General features: G+C 33.5%; 1 protein-coding gene across 1 annotated transcript in view; it reads left to right on the forward strand.

Annotated features, from left to right (window-relative positions):
• Window positions 1–19,941, forward strand: part of LOC128219246 (heparan-alpha-glucosaminide N-acetyltransferase-like) — a 35,919-nt gene that overhangs the window by 788 nt on the left and 15,190 nt on the right. Inside the window, exons 2-11 of the mRNA XM_052927061.1 lie at window positions 912–1,081; window positions 1,888–2,006; window positions 3,716–3,846; window positions 4,587–4,656; window positions 5,838–5,901; window positions 9,294–9,397; window positions 9,891–9,998; window positions 16,462–16,616; window positions 17,597–17,709; window positions 18,863–18,984. Coding sequence (XP_052783021.1) covers window positions 912–1,081; window positions 1,888–2,006; window positions 3,716–3,846; window positions 4,587–4,656; window positions 5,838–5,901; window positions 9,294–9,397; window positions 9,891–9,998; window positions 16,462–16,616; window positions 17,597–17,709; window positions 18,863–18,984 — 1,156 coding nt within the window. The remainder of the gene's footprint in view (window positions 1–911; window positions 1,082–1,887; window positions 2,007–3,715; window positions 3,847–4,586; window positions 4,657–5,837; window positions 5,902–9,293; window positions 9,398–9,890; window positions 9,999–16,461; window positions 16,617–17,596; window positions 17,710–18,862; window positions 18,985–19,941) is intronic.

Genomic DNA, 19,941 nt, shown 5'->3' on the forward strand with positions numbered 1-19,941 from the left:
TTCAGAAGGGGTAGAATTTCTAAATTACTTACATTTTCAGTTAAAACAATGATGGATACAATGTAAACAAAAAACTTGATGGTTGTTACTATTTCTAGATTTTCGAAAAATACGCGTTTAAAAAATGTCATGGTTCAGGGTCTTGTCAAATGTTGGTGTTTTTGAATGTGAAACAAAAGGAATATTACGCCTGAAGTGAAAACTCAAGTTTATATTTAGTACAGCTGCTGATAATTCAATCACACTGCCAAACAGGTCAAGAGCAGACAACTGCAAAATTTAGTATGTTAATTTTTGCGCTTAAATGTCGTAAAATTTTATACATTGATTGAGATAAATAAAACTTTTGGAATGTTATTTCTATGCAGTAATGTTTTGATCAAAGCATTAAAATATATGTCTTTAAGATTAACTAAGACTATTGATTAGTAGGATGACAATTAACAAAGAATGCTGAATAGTAGGATGCCGGTGGTCTTGAGTGCTGTAAGTTAGCAACATTCTCAGCCAAGCTGTCAAGTTATTTGACAGATTGTTTATTGGATCATTTCCTTAAAGTGACAGATTATGGGGTATTTAAGCATGGTTGATAGAATTTTGAGGATTTTCAAATGAAATTTTAAGGCCAAAAATTGTTTAGATTATTTTTTTTCAAAAGCGGTAGTTTTTGTAGGGTGAGAGATAGAGCAATATGGGGGTCTCAAAAGCGGTAGATTTTACCTACTGCTGGTAGAGTTCACATGTCTGTGTTTGTCTGAAAGAGATGCCCTATCTAATAAACAGGGTTCAAATATAACTTCCAACAATATGTATTGACTAATCATCAGAGATTCTGGTATTAATTTCAATATAATTTGTAGAAATACTTTTTTGAAGTTGTATATGAAAAAAAAAATATTGCCTTGTTTCAGGTCTCACTGTGCTTGGATGCACTGGAAATCACCATAAACATCCATGCTACAAAAACAATACCTATCCAACAAAACAGATTGATACAGCATGGATAACGTTTAACCTGAAAGGCCTTCTTCACCAAAATGAAAGCCTCAAGATCTATTCAGTTTCAGGGGAATGCTACATGGTATGTACATTGTTATACAAGTGATTCTATTTCATGCAGCCTATAACACATAAATGAGTTAGGGGGTTTTAGGAACACTACTTATGGAAATAATTGTGGACAATTGGAATGTAATTGTACAATTTCAATTTTTGCTTCAATGAGACCTAAACTAGGTCTTCAGGAAGTATTTTTTTTATAATAGTACACTTTCAGGGATTTTCTTAACATTCAGTACATCTTTGAATTCTTCATCTTATAAGTTCAGGTTGTTGCAAAAGGGCTGAAGTTGAACTATGAACATACATGTATTAATAGTTTTAAAGACAGGCATTTGATTAGAATTATTTTTAAAATTATTCAAGGAATTTGAAGTAATTATACTCAACTCAAAACAGATTTTTTTTGGTCCAATTTGCACAGTAAAAATGGCTAATAAAAGAGTTAAAAGACATAAACTATGATAATTTTTATCAAGAAATGCATACATATTATTTAAAAAAATAATAATATAAATTACAGTAATGTTCTAAATGAATAATTTACTTTATGTCTCATTATTTTTATTTTAGCGAGATGTGCAAACATTTATATGTAGAAAATGTATATTAGAGGGTTAATTTTAGGATGGTATTCAAGTCCCAGTTAAATGTTTACAATAGATATATATACTTGTAGATATACTTACCTACAATATTCCATTCATAAATTACCAACAACCAGAAAACAAAAAGATACAGCTGACAGTTAGCGTTTTTTGCTTCGATTTATTGGTTGCATAGAAAATGATCCTTACATTAAAGTTTATAATAATATCATCGCCACAGTGTGCCATGCATGAAGTTTGTGAGTGCAGGGAGGAAGACAAGACGGTCTCGTTGTTGGTGGACACACGATGGAGAACGAGAATCAACATTACCAGTTCTAATGCGGATAGCACTTGCAGGTACTGGGATATTATGTGTTTAATTACATATGTAGCATAAGAGCATTTTTAGCGGCTATTGTCAGTTTCAGTCTCCAGACTCTGGACAGGGCTGAGCAGACTTACTGTGTTCCATCTCATCTTATTTCATGTCATTTTCTCACATTTTGATTCATTTGTACTCAGTGAATTTTCTGGTATCATATAATTATATATTCATATTTTGCATATGAGTCTAGTGATTGTTTTCTAATTGAAGAAGATTGTAACAAGAAGACAGCAAATTGAAATGTTTTCGATCAAGCCTGAAAACTATGTTTTCACATTATTAAAGAATATGACTCACAAGCTATAATAAATCCCTGATTTATTTACAAAGTTGTTTTAAAATTAAGGCTTTTGCTGATTTTGATCATTGGACAAGGCTGAGTCTTTAACAAATACCTGATGTACATGTATGAATGGCTGAACATTGTAAGGAAATAATCAACAGCTTTCAGCAGCTTTCGACTCCCGGGATGCTGAGGACACCTCATTTTATTGAGGGACACCAGAACTTTAAAGTCCGGTGTCCTATCGGGACACCATCATTTTTTAGCAGAAAGTTAATCCCAAAATATATGTAATGTTGAACGAGAAAGTACAAAATATTTTATTTGTGCGTTTTTAGTAGGGATGGCAACGAGTAGTAAAATTAATACTCGAGTACTCGGACGATCGTTCGATCGAGTACTCGGGTACTCGATTACTCCGAAAAAATGAAGACAAGATTGTGTATACATGTATCGTTAATGACGTATATTGTGTGTTGGTCGTATTATTGGTCACTTTCAGCTTTAAAGTAAACTTTCATTACGTATTTTAACAAAAAATGATATAAAAAGAAAACAAATGTTGTTTCAGGCTTTTAATTTGTCTTATTCGTTTCATTTTATACGAGTATGCACTGCAGAAATGAACAAGAATCAGAATTACAATGAACGAAAAATAATAGCATACATAAAAATAGTGAATGAAATTCAATACGAAGTTCAGTTGTTCACTCTACCAATTATTATTTTTTTAAATCATAGTTTTTTGTACTGTGTAATTGTTGTTTACCTCATTAATATTCATAATTCTTGATTTAAAATATCAACCAATCAATTGTGATAATCATTGCAAAAATAGTTAAAATACGCCCATTAAGAAATCAATTCTCGTAACGGTCGATACACTTTCGCTCGTTAGCGTCCATTGTTTGGTGAAAGGTCTCTAATTGGTATACAATAGAATTGTGTAGGTGAAAGTACCTCTATCAAAACTTCGCTAATTTACATCAGTACTAATTTGAAATAGGGGTCCTTTGTTGACAGTTTGCAACTATCACAACAACTGTCATCTAATTGATTGAGGTCAATTGTGTACACAGCGGGGATTAGAGGGGCCGTAAATTGTCCTCTTGGCAACTAACCAGATCTGATATTTTGTCTGTAAATCGTGTATTTAGTGATTTTTATAGATTTTTTTATTTTTTTTCCGAGTACTCGAGTAGTGATTTGGTACTCAAGTACTCGGGTACTGGTTGCCATCCCTAGTTTTTAGTATAGGAGATTAAATGAACGCCTGATTTCAGGAAGGGACACTTGATTTCAACTTGTGGTGTCTTATCGGGATCTCTGGGAAATTTAGCTTGTGTCAACCCCTGATCAGTGTATTAAATCTAATTATTGTTAATGTTTCTTTTTCAGTGAAGCAGCTTTGAGTGATCATTTCAAGGAAGGTGGACGTTACCTGGTCATGGTATCATTTGATGGTTCCACATCCAAGGTCAAGTGTGCAAAACCAATGCTCCTGAATTCACCAAGAGACTGCAACATACGTAGGTTTCTTGTAAATACAAATCATGGTGCTATCAAACATGATAAACTATAACTTTTTGCAAATGCAGAGATATATTAGACCTGCGTTAAGTATAATTACAAATTGAACTTAGTAATTAAAATTTGTACAAATGTATTTACATTTTCAACAGCATTTTATTTTTTTAATGGTAAAATTCTGCTCAATTCCAGAATTACTTTTGTTTATGCATTTGCAATACTTAAAGGAATTGAGGGAAGAATAAGAAATCTTAGAGTTAAAATTTAAATGTAAGACTCTTGCTTTGTTCTTTTTATTTTGAATTAAGTACCATACTTATCATGGGTACACACTCAAAATCTCTGAATACTTCTTCATAGTAAGAATTTGATGTTTTTAAACTCTCTTTTTTCAAAAAAACACATTTTGTCAAATGCATTTTCTCCATTTAAGATATAACAGTTTATTTTGTGAAATAAGAAAATGTCTTTTAATCTAGAATCGCCATGTTCACTTACACAAAATTTTGCACAACAAAGTTTTGGATATGACGACCAAAATGTGCCAAACCAAATGCAATTTTGTGTGATATGTTCACTTGTGTCATATATTAAGTTACATTGTTGATGCGTGCATTAATAAAGCTACTTTGCTCTTATAAGTAACAAGAACATTTCAAAAAAATTATTATCTTCACGTTATTGTACATTTGCATGTTTTAATTTAAAAACTATTAATATTTTTGCTTTTTTTTTCCAGCTATATATGTGGCAATGGGCGTGTTTGTCTTTTTGACAATTATATGGTATTTATTCAAATGGATGTTGAGGTAAGTTGATTTCATTAAACTCTTATAACATTGATATAAAATACATGTACTCGAAAACAATTTAATAAGAGACGACCTGCTAGATGTCATGTCCATATAATGGACTGGAAATTGGGCCTATAAAAATATTTATCATTTGGTTCAACCCAACCCTGCCTATGAAAAAGGCACTGACCCTACTGTTTTTATAGTCTGTTGGTAAAAAAAATAAAAATTAATTACCGTAGACTGTGTTTTAATAGTAGCTTTATACAGAATGTTATTATAACGCTCTTTCCTAATGATGACTATAACCTTTTTACATAAAGCCAAATAAAAAAGATAGAAGAAAAGCCTACCTGTTTTTGAAAAGGATGTGACCAAGCCATTTTTTGTTGGCGTTGGTCTAAAATCATGATTTATCATCAGATATAATTGGACGAGCTATTTCGAGTAATAAACAATTATGGAGTTGAAATGAAATTCATAATTGAATGGTATGTAAGACTAACTATATATTAATAATATTTTATTTTTTTTAAAAACAAGTTCTACTAAATGTTTCTATTCGTAGCAAATATATCCACATGGTGATCGTCAATTCTGTGATTATGTAATCGGTTCCATGATTAACGATGACCCCAGTCATAAAAAATAAATTTTCCACATACTCAATCATCAATCTATCCCTGGTCAATATATAAACTAAATTTACATTGGCATATTGCATTCTAGGTGAATAGGTTCCGGCAAACATTTTATCAAGTGTTTATTATAATTATTTATGGAAAATAAATTATATATTTGGGTTTTAGCTAGAGGGCTTTGAGAGGGTGCTGCACCCTGTCCGTTTTTTGAAGCACCCTTATGCCCCCATAGAGACCAGAACGTGCACCCTCCTGCCCTCATAGTATAAAATGCTTAAGATAAACAAATATTTCTTTTGTTTTGATTAAAACTTGAAATATGATTATTAATTTAAACAAACTTTACATATTTGGTAGTTAAAACCTAATATTACCGGTACTTCAAATTTCTAAAATTTTCCCTGAAATTCGTTATGTTTTAATGATTCACTACCTGATACAATGTGCCCTTCTGTCCCCCAGCACCCTGTCCTTTTTAAAACCTGGCTAAAACCATAATCAATATTTTAGTATGATTCTCTGTAAATTTACTGAAACACATAATTGCTATTTCAGAGAACGCATATTCCAAAGGATTCGACTCTTCTGTTGTCCGAGCACCGTGACTTTTGACGATCATGTAAGTACTGTAGTAAAACCAATTTATGTCTTTGACGCATGTTCCCATGTTGTTTCGTTATTCAATTTAAATCTTCTTTAATTGTACACATAATTGTAACTTTTGCTTTTTTACACTCAGAACTTTGTATAGGCACCTTGTATAATACTTGTAAATATAAAGAAAACAATCTTTTTACAATGTATAGGCAATGTATGGGCTGATTATTCAGAACTTTCTTCATGCTGCACTCTCACAGTTATACCATTTTTACAACTTTTTAATTTTTTGTCTTGGAAAGCGGTTACTAACGGTTTAAGAAAAATTCATAAAACATCAATTTTTTAAACTAAGTATAAAAATCTGCGATCTAAGTTTTTGTCAGCAGTCTTATATAAGTGGTTTCCATGGATTTTCGCAAAAATTTACTCGTTCCAAGACAAAAAAATAAAAAGTTGTCAAAACGTTCAATCTGTGAGAGTGCAGCTTTAAAAGTTAACATGGTTTTTACGGTCATAGTCTCCACTTTCATATCTTTTAATTCAATACTGGCCGATTGTTCAGCACTTTGTTAAAATTAACTACGTTGTCAAATGATTGTTTTCAGAACTTTGTTAACAACGTTGTTATTGGTATTGTTAACTTTCAAATCTTTATTGCTCAAGAATAATAATATCTGTCATGTGATCCCGTTCCGGATAGAAAATCCGACCCGAGGGCACCTGCGTTGCCAGGTAACAAGGCTTGCTGCAGCATGCCCGAGGGTCGGATTTTTCTATCCGGAATGGGAACACATGACAGATATTTTTTCTAGCATACCTTTAATTACATTTTTTGTGAAGAAAATACATAAGAAAGCGCGTTTTTGTACATTTCACCAAAAAGCGCGTGCGATGATGTTTACTGACGTCATGACGCGCAGTAAATTGTATTTACCGCATACGTCAATAAGTTCCTTCGATATCACGTCTTTTAAGGGTTATTTTGTTTTGTTTTTAAGGAATATTTTTGTAAAGTTAATGTTAATTGAACTCATCTATTGAAATCCCATAACTATGGTTACATTTAGTGTTTAATAAAAGAAAATGAAAGTATTACGTCACAGCGCGTGACTCATCTGGCATGGGGGGATGCCAGATGGAGTTTTCCAGCACGGCTGAATTCACCGGAAATGCCTATCCGGTGTGCTAGAAGTTGAATTAATACACCTTTGGTCTGCTGTTTCCCTTACAAGATTTGCTATAACTGTTTCAGCTGCATTTGTTTTATTTAAAGATAGACTCTTATTCCCAAATAAGATTTACCACAATTAATAATATTGTTTTAATGTTCCAAAAGGGATGAATTAATGTCAAAAATAATGGTTCTTATGAAGGATACCGAGTTTAATTTGACAGAAATGAGCATAAAACAAGGTATTTCTACCTAATGAGACTATAGTAGAGCACAGTAAATCTTTCAGCATTCACCAATCATTTAATATTTTATGTGTTTTCTGCTATTAAATACACGGTTACAATTTTGTAATCAATTATTAATATTTTCCATAAATGCATTATTTAGTAAGTAGTTAAGGTTTATCAGAAAAATTGATGTTTGTTATAAATGTGTATGTATTGATTTTTAATAAGAGTGTCACATTAAAGATATTAACACGTCATCAAAGAGTTCACATCTAAAAGTTAACAATGATGTTTCAATTTAACTTGTTTCTTTTACTCAATTGTCTGATAGTTTAGACATTTTTGAAGGTGAACTTTTTGATGATATGCGAATAGATTTTTTTAAAACAAGCACAGCTGAAACACTCGATACTTTAAGAAGTACTGAAGGTCACAAGAGTTTCCATGAAACTTAAGAGTAGTAAGGGTTTAAAAGTGAACAACAAATATGTTAAGAACAACAAAGTTCCTCTTCACTTAATTTTTCTTTAACAAGCACAATCATATTGTACACTTACCTTTCTTTTCTCTATACATCATAACATGTATAACGCTTTATGTTAACACATGTAGCTTGTATCCTCATCAAATAAAACAGTTTGATTTTCTGCTGTTAAGTGTGTAAGACTGGGTATAATTTTAAATCAGCCAAATTGTAACATTCTCAGGTAAATTCAGAACAAACCTTTGATGCGAAAACTTCTTTGAACGAGTCCCCACCTTCAAAGCATCATTACAATTTACGTCGAAGAAAAAAGCCCTTGCATGACTCTTCCCTGACTGAAAAGGTATTGAGCCTCATTTTTAAATCTGTTTTCTATGAAAATGAAAATACTTGATCCCATTCTGGAATATATGGCATTTAAATATAAATGCTCATACACCTTAAATGGGGCACAATACCTACATTAAAGGGACCATACATCAGATGATTTTGTCTAAAACTTAAAACATTAAATTGACATTGTTTCTTACAATGCATTAAATCTTACTTACTGATGTATCACATTGCTTACGTCTTTCTCAGTTTTTGCGCATTTTTCCAATTCAAAATTAAATGGGGCTGTCTACCACATGAATCCAAGTAAGTTTAAAAATAGCATCGGTATATTTATCTATACTAAATCACAGATAATATTTAAATCGGGAAACCATTTTGTGCCATTTTTAAACGGGGATACTGTATTTCCCGATTTTTGGACCATCTGGTGTCTAGTCCCTTTAAAAAATGTAGGAATTTTACTTGTTAAAGTTAAATTTCCACTAAGTGATCTAGTCAAACATTAATTTCCAAATCCCTTGAAACCTCATATTTCACAACCATGGGTCGGTTTTCAAATCCCTTTGACCCCCATATTTCACAACCATGGGTCGGTTTTCAAATCCCTTTGACCCCCATATTTTACAACCATGGGTCCGGAAAAAAAGTCCCTGGCATAGTTTGAAAAATATTTTTATTGATGTTATTGAATAAACATTCATTTATTCTAAAATCTTTTATACTTTTCTTTTATTTGACTTTGAACATTTTGAGAAATCAACTTAAGTTAAGAAATTACTTAAGATCGATGTTTTATGAGTACTGGGGGAGTATTCTTAAACTTCTTAAGTCATCTCCTAACTTAAGTATCTCTTTAGTCGTATGAAATATAAAATAAAGAATTTTTAAAATACAATATTTACATTAACCTTAAATATCCATTGGAAAAAAAAATACTTTAATGTCAAGTACATTTTTTTTAATTTGACTATGAAAAAATTAAGAAATCAACTTAAGTAAGGAAATGACTTAAGATGCTTTATGAATGCTGCCCCATGCCTTGTTGTTGATTTATTGTTTCTGCAGAGGAGTTTTTAATTCAAGGGCCCTGGTTCATAATCCAGCATCATAGTTTTAATTTGTAAGGATATCATTGCTTAATCTTTTCTTGTATCAGACTGGTAAACGAAATAAATCATTGAAAATTTTAGACTGGTTACTCAGAGCAGGACCTAGGAATACCAACCAATGCCGCTGATGTCGATAATCACCGACCAGTCAAGGAGAGGCTTAAGTCCCTCGACACTTTCAGAGGGTGGGTACCTTTTATGTACATGCTGGTTTTAAATTATTATATACAGTATCTCGCAAAAGTGTTTGTTAAGTATGGTATTTATTAAAAAAGATTTCTAAACTTGATACATATGCGAGCCTTTATTAACGCCGTTCGCCACAAAACATAAATTTTCTAACATAAATATTAAAAACTGTGATCTGATATTTTGTCACCAGTATTATATCACTGGTATCCAGATGTTTATGCAATGATTGATTCATTCCAAGACAAAAAAAAAAATGTGAAAACGGTAAATCTGTGAGAGCGCAGCTTTAATAACGGATGAACATCACTTCACACAAATATGTAGCAAAAAAAAAAAAATACGACATTATTTTAATTTTAATTTAAGTGTAAGAACACGATTTTAATTGAATTGGGCCGCTGGGGTCCATTTGAATTAAGAAGTGACTTCAAAAATCTTAAATCTATATAGACATTTACATTACGCCATACATTGCAATTCTTGCAGCATCTCGATCGTATTGATGATCTTTGTGAACTACCGTGGGGGATACTACTGGTTCTTTAAGCACTCGAAATGGAATGGCCTCACTGTGGCCGACCTTGTGTTTCCATGGTAATGGCATGCCAACGAAATGTTTTGTCCTTTGCATGATGTGTACATGTAGCTGTTACTAATATGCATGCTTCTGTTTAAGGTATTCGATCCACAAATAAGTTTTGATAGCTCCTTTTTCCTTAAAGAGGCTTGTTATGCACTGGTCAGTCAATTGTAACCACGGCCCCTCCAGGTCTGGGGAATAGTGGGGACTTTCGGTCCAGCCAAGATCGGGTAAAACCCCCGTCCTGCGGGGACGAACTGATGGTAAAGTCACCGCCAAAAGCCCCCGCACCCCAGTGACCCTAAGTGAGGCACATTCCCCGCTATATTTGGCGCGAATACAAAACCACCGCATTCACCCGGCACTGCGGGGCCAATGGGAAGGTAAAAACACGGCCCCTTTCCCTGGCTATCCCCGGTATACCCCCGCACCTGGGGGGGCAGTGGCTACAATTGACTGGTGCATTATATAGTTTGATGGTAAAAAAATGAAAAAAAAGTAATGCATTATCGTGTTTAACTCATTTGACTTTAATGTTTAAAACAAGCAAAAAAGAGTATGATTTGTGTACAGATAAAAAAAATATTACCGGTATGAATGGATTTTTCAATTAAAAGCTACGTGGCTACAATTTCCCAGTTAAAAAAGTGCCAAAACATCGCTAATCATTTTGTATCCATACACAAATCAAATGCTTTTTTTGTCTCATGATCATTAGAGTCAAATGATTAATGTTTTATAATGCATTAAAATTACCTTTTGTTTGTTTTCATCTATCAAGTGTACCTCTATAGAATGCCTCTGTAAGGAATCTGTTCCACAAATAATCATGCGGAACTCCTCGCCATTTTCCATCGAAAACAACCTTGGATATATATATACAATGTCAGAAATGTTCATATATAACTATGCTGCAAGTAGATCGCATAGTAATTTCAATTTAGCTGTTAAATTTAATGACTCTGGGAATCATTATTATTTATGCAATAATACTCTTCAATGGCAATCAATTTAGGCTTAGTAATACTCAATGCATGTTAAAACACTACAATTTAATAATACTATTATTTAAATTTTTACACACTTCTTTTACTGACGTACCTGCATACATCAGAGGTTGTTTCGATGGAAAATGGCTGAGGAGTTCCAAATGAACAAATAATCTGATTCTATGATAGCTCCATTAACCTTAATATTTCATTTTGATGCAAAGTGACTCCTTACAGTTTTGGAATCAATTGAAACGTATCTGCTTGCTGATTACGAATATGTTAAGTAAATGAGCGAAAGTTTGTCATAAATAAAGTTATAACAGTTTGAATATTTGCTCTTTATGTTTAACATATTTTGCTAATTTTGAAGGCCAAAAATATGCATGTTACATTTTCTTTTTCTGCAAACAGAATGCTTCCAAATGATACCAAAATATTGTAGGGTCACACAACGGTTGTGTGTCTGTTTTTTATAACACAAAGTAATCTGGCACAAAAAAAATCATTTCACTATCCACAAATTCTGTGCTTTCAGCAGCAAAAGAATCGTGTAATACATGACATCATTAATGAGATGGAAGTTTTTTTATGCCAGATTAAAGTAGTCACTCTCTATTTTCTTATGTTTCATAGCTACATCCATGAAAAATAAACTCTTTTTTTCTCAGCTTATGTATAACATTGCTTTGCATGTTGGGTAACATTTTAGACTGACCTTGGTGATAATGTGTTTTGCAAGCTATGGTAAAGTGGGCAAAGTTGCTCCTGATTTATCTTATCAAGCATTAGGTCATGCAAAAAAAAATATGTTTAGGGTTGAGCTATCTATCTAGCTATTCTGAAAAAAACAAATCCCAGAAGAAAAAAACATATACTGAATGAGTGTCATTCTCAGTAAAATTAAGATACCAGAGCCCCGTTTTTCCATTTTAGACTTTTTTCAATTGTCAGATAGGTTTCCACTGCAAAATGACTTAAAACCTAACTTGGGTGCTTAAAACAGTAAGAGAAAATTAATTGGCAATATAGTTGATCAAATAGAAATGTGGTTTATGGTTTTCGATTGGAAAGCCCACCTGTTCGCGAACACTAAATATAGAAACAGTTAATTATGGCCTTATCTACATAACATCCACAAATGCAAGTTCAGTATTAATTCAGACAGAGCTTGGTGATAACATAGTATCCAGATTTCAGAACAATTGTGGAGGCAACCATTTGGGTTCTGCAGTGTAAGCCTTGTGGACCGAGGCAATTTGAAAATTCTATTCCTGTCAATGTTGGGCATCATTTTAGACTGAGCTTGGTGATAATGTGTTTTGTGAACTACGGTGGAGGAGGCTACTGGTTCTTTGACCACTCTGACTGGAACGGCATCACAGTCGCTGACCTCGTAATGCCCTGGTACCCATGAATTCCAGACAGACCCCAACCCCCTCAAAAAATAATAAAACAGTATCCCAAATATCCAGGAACTTTTTCATCCTATACTACAAACATAAAGTGTATTTTTACCAGTCCACCCAAACATCACAATGGTATATATTTCATACAATAATATTCTCCTAACCAAAACTCTTTTGCATATGTACTTGTATCCTAAAATCCAAACAATGTTTTTATATCTCCAAATGTCTAGCAAACATAACCCTCACATATAATATATAGAATTTTGACTAACAAGATCTACCGTTTTGATATTATAAAGTTGGTATTCTCAGGGATGTGATTTGTCCGCGGATTCGTGGAATTCCTCAGACCCCCCCCCCCCCCCCCCCCCCCCCCAATTTTTTTTTATTTTTTAAATTTTTTTACCTGAAAAAAAAATATTTGGTTGCTTTCAGTTGTTTATGTTAATTTTCCAGTTTGCTTCAAATTAAAAGTCAGGAGAGCCCTCAAAAGAGCTTCTAAAAAGCCATTTTTTCTTCTACAGCAGTGTGCCTTTGACCCCAAGAGCACCCCATAAACCCATGGCCGAAAATGTTTCAGCCCTCCGGCTGCCAGGTCAATCACATCCCTGATTCTATTGATGTATGTTAAGACAAGTCTTTGTTGAAAAATGTGTCATAGTGCATGTAGTCTCTGTTTAAAGTTATAACATTGTCCTGTAGTCTCTGTTGAAAGTTATGACATACTTCATGTAGTCTCTGTTGAAAGTTATCACATAGTTCATGTAGTCTCTGTTGCAAGTTATGACATAGTTCATGTAGTCTCTGTTGAAAGTTATCACATAGTTCATGTAGTTTCTGTTGCAAGTTATGACATAGTTCATGTAGTCTCTGTTGAAAGTTATGACATAGTTCATGTAGTCTCTGTTGAAAGTTATGACATGATTCATGTAGTCTCTGTTGAAAGTTATGACATAGTTCATGTAGTCTCTGTTGAAAGTTATGACATAGTTCATGTAGTCTCTGTTGAAAGTTATGACATGATTCATGTAGTCTCTGTTGAAAGTTATGACATAGTTTATGTAGTCTCTGTTGCAAGTTATGACATAGTTCATGTAGTCTCTGTTGAAAGTCATCTTATAGTTCATGTAGTCTCTGTTGAAAGTTATGACATAGTTCATGTAGTCTCTGTTGAAAGTTATCTTATAGTTCATGTAGTCTCTGTTGAAAGTTATGACATAGTTCATGTAGTCTCTGTTGAAAGTTATGACATAGCTCATGTAGTCTTTGTTCAAAGTTATGACATAGCTCATGTAGTCTCTGTTGCAAGTTATGACATAGTTCATGTAGTCTCTGTTGAAAGTTATGACATGATTCATGTAGTCTCTGTTGAAAGTTATGACATAGTTCATGCAGTCTCTGTTGAAAGTTATCTTATAGTTCATGTAGTCTCTGTTGAAAGTTATGACATAGTTCATGTAGTCTCTGTTGCAAGTTATGACATAGTTCATGTAGTCTCTGTTGAAAGTTATGACATAGCTCATGTAGTCTCTGTTGAAAGTTATGACATAGTTCATGTAGTCTCTGTTGAAAGTTATGACATAGTTCATTTAGTCTCTGTTGAAAGTTATGACATAGCTCATGTAGTCTCTGTTGCGAGTTATGACATAGTTCATGCAGTCTCTGTTGAAAGTTTTGACATAGTTCATGCAGTCTCTGTTGAAAGTTATGACAGCTCATGTTGTCTCTGTTGCAAGTTATGACATAGTTCATGTAGTCTCTGTTGAAAGTTATGACATAGTTCATGTAGTCTCTGTTGAAAGTTATGACATAGTTCATGTAGTCTCTGTTGAAAGTTATGACATAGCTCATGTAGTCTCTTTTGAAAGTTATGACATAGTTCATGTAGTCTCTGTTGAAAGTTATGACATAGCTCATGTAGTCTCTGTTGAAAGTTATGACATAGTTCATGTAGTCTCTGTTGCAAGTTATGACATAGCTCATGTAGTCTCTGTTGAAAGTTATCACATAGCTCATGTAGTCTTTGTTGAAAGTTATGACATAGCTCATGTAGTCTCTGTTGAAAGTTATGACATAGCTCATGTAGTCTCTAGCGATAATTCTATGTCAAATTTTCAATGAGAAAATTGCTCCCATTTGTCCAAAATTGGTGAGAGAATTTTAATTTCAGTGAGATTTTTAATATACTTGGATTACACAGTGATAAAACAATGCATTACAGTAACTTTATTCATAAATATCAATATATTTACACAATAACAATATATAGATAATATTATAATACATACACTTGTTTGACTAGAAGGAAACACTCGTTAACAGTTCAGACATCATGAACATTCATACTCATCATACTTGAGCAAAAAATAGGATTTAGCCATTTTTGCTGATAAGTGCATTGACTTTTTTGGGGGGAAATGAAGGCTTTCCAATTTTGTTTTCATCTGAAGCTGGTATTTTATTTTGGTCCAGAGACTTTTTGCAAGGAATGCAAACAACGTTTTCTGATTTGACATTTTGACGCTTTCGATATTGTAGACGCTTTTAAAATGCAGTGGAAACCCGCGTAAACAAAATTATTCCGGGTCGCAAAAACGCTTGAAAACAAGACTTAGTGCGTGGACGATATCGATCAAAACATTCGATAAGACAAATGCATTCAATGTAGGGGAGGCAATTCGTCCGTAATTCAATTAATATAAACAAGAAGCCATCGGCGACTTGGATGCTTTATTTTGTAAAACAAAAGGGAAAAGGCACAAAATACACAAACTGCGATCAAGCGCGAGAATATCTCGCATTTATGTGATTTGGATGCGATCTGAGCGATTTTTATGCGAGAAATCGCGGAAATCGCTTACTAGAATTATCCCTGAGTCTTTGTTCAAAGTTATGACATAGTTCATGTAGTCTCTGTTGAAAACTATGACATAGTTCATGTAGTCTCTGTTGAAAACTATGGCATAGTTCATGTAGTCTCTGTTGAAAGTTATGACATAGTTCATGTAGTCTCTGTTGAAAGTTATCTTACAGTTCATGTAGTCTCTGTTGAAAGTTATGACATAGTTCACACAGTCTCTGTTGAAAGTTATGACAGCTCATGTAGTCTCTGTTGCGAGTTCTGACATAGTTCATGAAGTCTCTGTTGCAATATATGACAAAGCTCATGTAGTCCCGGTTGAAAGTTATGACATAGTTCATGTAGTCTCTGTTGCAATTTATGACATAGTTCATGTAGTCTCTGTTGAAAGTTATGACATAGTTCATGTAGTCTCTGTTGAAAGTTATGACATAATTCATGAAGTCTCTGTTGAAAGTTATGACAAAGCTCATGTAGTCTCTGTTGAAAGTTATGACATAGCTCATGTAGTCTCTGTTGAAAGTTATGACATAGCTCATGTAGTCTCTGTTGAAAGTTATGACATAGCTCATGTAGTCTCTGTTGAAAGTTATGACATAGTTCATGTAGTCATTGTTGAAAGTTATGACATAGTGCATGTAGTCTCTGTTGCGAGTTATGACATAGCTCATGTAGTCTCTGTTGAAAGTTATGACATAGCTCATGTAGTCTCTGTTGAAAGTTATCACACAGTTTATGTAGTCTCTGTTAAAAGTTATGACATAATTTATGTAGTCTCTGTTGAAAGTTATGACATTATAGCCCATGTAGTCTCTGTGTTTGCTTGCAGTTTCATTATACATGTAGACTATGCTTTAATCATTGCTTCCTACATTTCTTTGTATTTGAAAGCATATAACAATTTACATTTAGACTGTTAAATCTTGTTCATGTTGTAAGTATTAGTATTATCAATATATTTTTGTTTTTAATAGCATAAAACCAAAAGATTATCTTTATTTTATAATTATAACCAGAGAATTTATAAAATAATAATAATTTTAAGATAAAAAGTATAAATTAAACCTTTTAAAAGTTAAACAAAAATGTCAAAGCTTTTCAACATTGTAAAAAGGTTTGAAAGACCAAGAAGATTTGAAATATTTTACAATGTAATTTGTATTGAAAAAAGGTATGAAGAAAAGAAACACAATAGTTACCATCATTGCCTTTCCAGGTTTGTGTGGATTATGGGAACGGCAATGGCCTTCTCATTCCAAGCCCAGTTGCGTAGATCAACTCCAAAGAAGAAAATGTTCTTGAAAATCTTTAAGAGATCAGTTATCCTGTTTGCTCTCGGGCTTTTGATAAACTCTTCCGATGGGCTTTCTCGTAAGATGATTTATTTAAAATCTTAGAATATATATATTACTCATGTTGCAGCAAATACATGTTTATTTGAATTATTATGCCCCATTTCGAAGAAGAGGGGTATATTGCTTTGCACATGTCGGTCCGTCGGTCAGTCCGTCGGTACGCCAAAGCTTGTACGAGTGATTGCTCGACAATTCCTTGCAGGATGGTCACCGAACTTGACCTGAAGATAGGGCATGACCAGTAGATGACCCCTATTGATTTTAGGGGTCATCTGGTCAAAGGCCAAGGTCACAGTGACCTTAAATGGTAAAAGGGTTTTAAAGCTTGTCCGAGTGATTAATCAACAATGGATAGACCTATGGTCATCAAACTTGACATTGAGGTTGGGCCTGACCATTAGATGACCTCTATTGTTTTTAGGGATCAAAGGTCAAGGTCACAGTGACCTTGAATGATAAAAGGTTGTCCGATTGGTAATTTGACAATGCCTGCACCCATGGCCCTCAATCTTGACTTGGAGGTTGGGTCTGACCAGTAGATGACCCCTATTGATTTTGGGGTTCATCGGGCCAAAGGTGAAGGTCACATTGACCTTGAATGACACATTGACCTTGGGGGGGGGCATAATATTTGACAAACATCTCTTGTTATGTATAACATTGCATTGTTATGTTAACATTGCCTGTGATTGAGAGTTTTCATGTTATCTTTACAGTCGAAACGTACAAATTGTCTGATTTTTTTCATCAAGAAGTAAAATTAGACTGGAATCATCAATACATTGAACAGATTTATTCGAGATTTTTTCTTTTTTTCCTTAAACTTAAGTAAATCAAACTATAAAAGCCTTTTAAGGGATTGGAATTTTTCTAGTGGTAAAGGTGTCTGCCTTTTACCCAAGAGGTAATCGGTCAATCCCAACCAGGGTGGGGATTTTGATGTTATGGACTCCTAGGGTTCAATAAAATCATGTACATTTTATCGTTTTTTAACAGCTGGGAAGATTTCTACATTCCGGATTCCTGGGGTTCTGCAGAGGTTTGCCGGTACATACCTCATCGTAGCTACCATGCACATGTTCTTCGCCAAACCAAATGATCCACACCAGGTGAGACCAATCTTAAGTGTAGGTTTCAGACTACCCGCCCAGTAAAAAAACACATTTTTTTTAACATATGAAAATCAATTGTATCTTTATTTTGGTTTATAAAGGTAAAAAGTATTGTAAAACATGGTATTCACTAATGATACTGCAAATTTCACCACAAAAGCTGCAAAGAAATACTTTTTTTACAATGAAATTATATATTCATTATCAGTCCTTTGTCTGTAATTCAGACTTTGGGCGCATGATTTGTTTCAGACTTAAAAATTTCATGGCAACTTTTATTTTTTGTAATGCTCTTTGCTTAAAATTTATCATTTGAAATTAATAAAAAAAATTCATGGCAACTTTTTAAGTGTGTACTTACAAAAATAAAAAGGTTTGATGTGACACAGGCATTACCATAGATTGTGTGTTGGTGGATACTTACAATCTTTACCATTTTTTGTGGTCTACATAATATTGTGTAAACTACCCGGTCATCAATTACAGCTGACTGCTAGTTTACTAAAATAAATACATTGGAAAACTTAAGAAATACAACTTTTCATTGGACAAAATATTCTGTTGACCACTAATATCACTTCTATTATACAAAGTAAATTTTTTTAAGAAATTTATGATTTTACAAACTCTACAATTTTGTACTAAAGAGAAAAAATATAAATACCATTTATTTTATGCATGTTGATATTTGGATTTATCACTTTCCTCTTCTGGTGTTTTAACTTGAATGAACTTTTCATGTTTTAATAAAGTTTAAAACTTTAAACTGCATAAACTCTTCAATAGGTAGCCAATTGACATTTAGTATATACAAATTCATTTTAGCTCGATTGTGACGAAAGCTAAGCTTATAGAATCACTCTCGAGTCCGTTTCCTGGGCAGAAACCAGTACTTTGTCCTTTTTTGAGAGGCCATGAGAAAGTACCCCTGATGGGGATCGAACCCACAACCTCTTGGGTGAGAGGAGGACACCTATACCACTAGACCACTCTCACCTCACAATTGACATTTCAGATATGAATCTTGGAAAATGGAGCTGTGAATAACAGTTCTTTAATATATGATTTGAAAAGTTTTAAAATATTAAGTTAGTATATGTTTGATGCATATACTTGATATTTCACCTGCCAAGTTTCCTCTGTTTTACAGTTCACATGGTGGAGTGCAATCCGTGACCTGACTGACTTCTGGCCAGAGTGGGTCTTCAATAGTTTCCTAGTCATGGTCTGGTGTATTCTCACATTTGCCATCAAGGTCCCTGGATGTCCCAAGTAAGTTTCCACAAGGTTTCATAGGAGGTAGAGTTTGAGCCAGGTTTTAGAAAGAACAGGGTGCTGCAGAAAATGGACACGGTGCTTAGGGAGAAAAGGGCACCTTGTTTCAGACTGCGAAGAATGAATTTCACAGAAAATGTAATGAATTGGAAGTGATATTAGGTTTCATCTGCCAAATATGTCAATTTTTCATGTATTTTTAATCATTCTCTGAATTTTAATCAAAACATAAGAACTATTTTATCAACTTAAGCATTTCATTCTATAAAGGCAGGAGGGCGCACATACTGGTCTCAATGAGGGCAGAAGGGTGCTAAAACTGTAATGTAATAAGAGGTCATCTTTGAACACTACAACCAAGAACTTGCTATGGCACACAGCCTGGCCCCAATTTTTCCAAATGCTTTAGGCTCCTTATAACAGAATCCAGCTATTATAAAGCTCATTATTTTTGTTTTGGTATAAATTGTGTAATTTTCTCCTTTGAAGGCAAAGTTTTGTGAGGTTAGATTTTCTTTTATATATGAGTTTAAACTTATATATTTTACAACGATTGTTAAACAAGTTATGACAATATTATATTAATCACTATCGTTGGCATGATTTTACACAAGTGTGGTTTTGCGTTGTGATGGAAACCAGACAACCCAGAGGAAAGCCACTTGCCTGGCTTGGTGACCACAAACCAAACTCACACAAACCTATATCTAATGAAACAGTGTATGCATTGTTATCACTGTTAGATACACAAGTTCCATAATTGCAGCACACTTTGTGAGGTCCTGAAAAAATGTATTTGTCGTTTAATTTGTTAAAGGCATTTAGCTGTGACAGTGACCAGTGATTAATAAAAAGATAGCTGGATAAATCAACTGTGAGGGCCTCAAGTATTTGAATCAGTGATTGGTGAAGTAGATCTAATCCATTAGTCTTTCCTCATTGATGTTTGCCTTT

The sequence above is a fragment of the Mya arenaria genome, chromosome 2 (genome assembly GCF_026914265.1).
Source record: "Mya arenaria isolate MELC-2E11 chromosome 2, ASM2691426v1".
Classification (NCBI taxonomy): Eukaryota; Metazoa; Mollusca; class Bivalvia; order Myida; family Myidae; genus Mya; species Mya arenaria.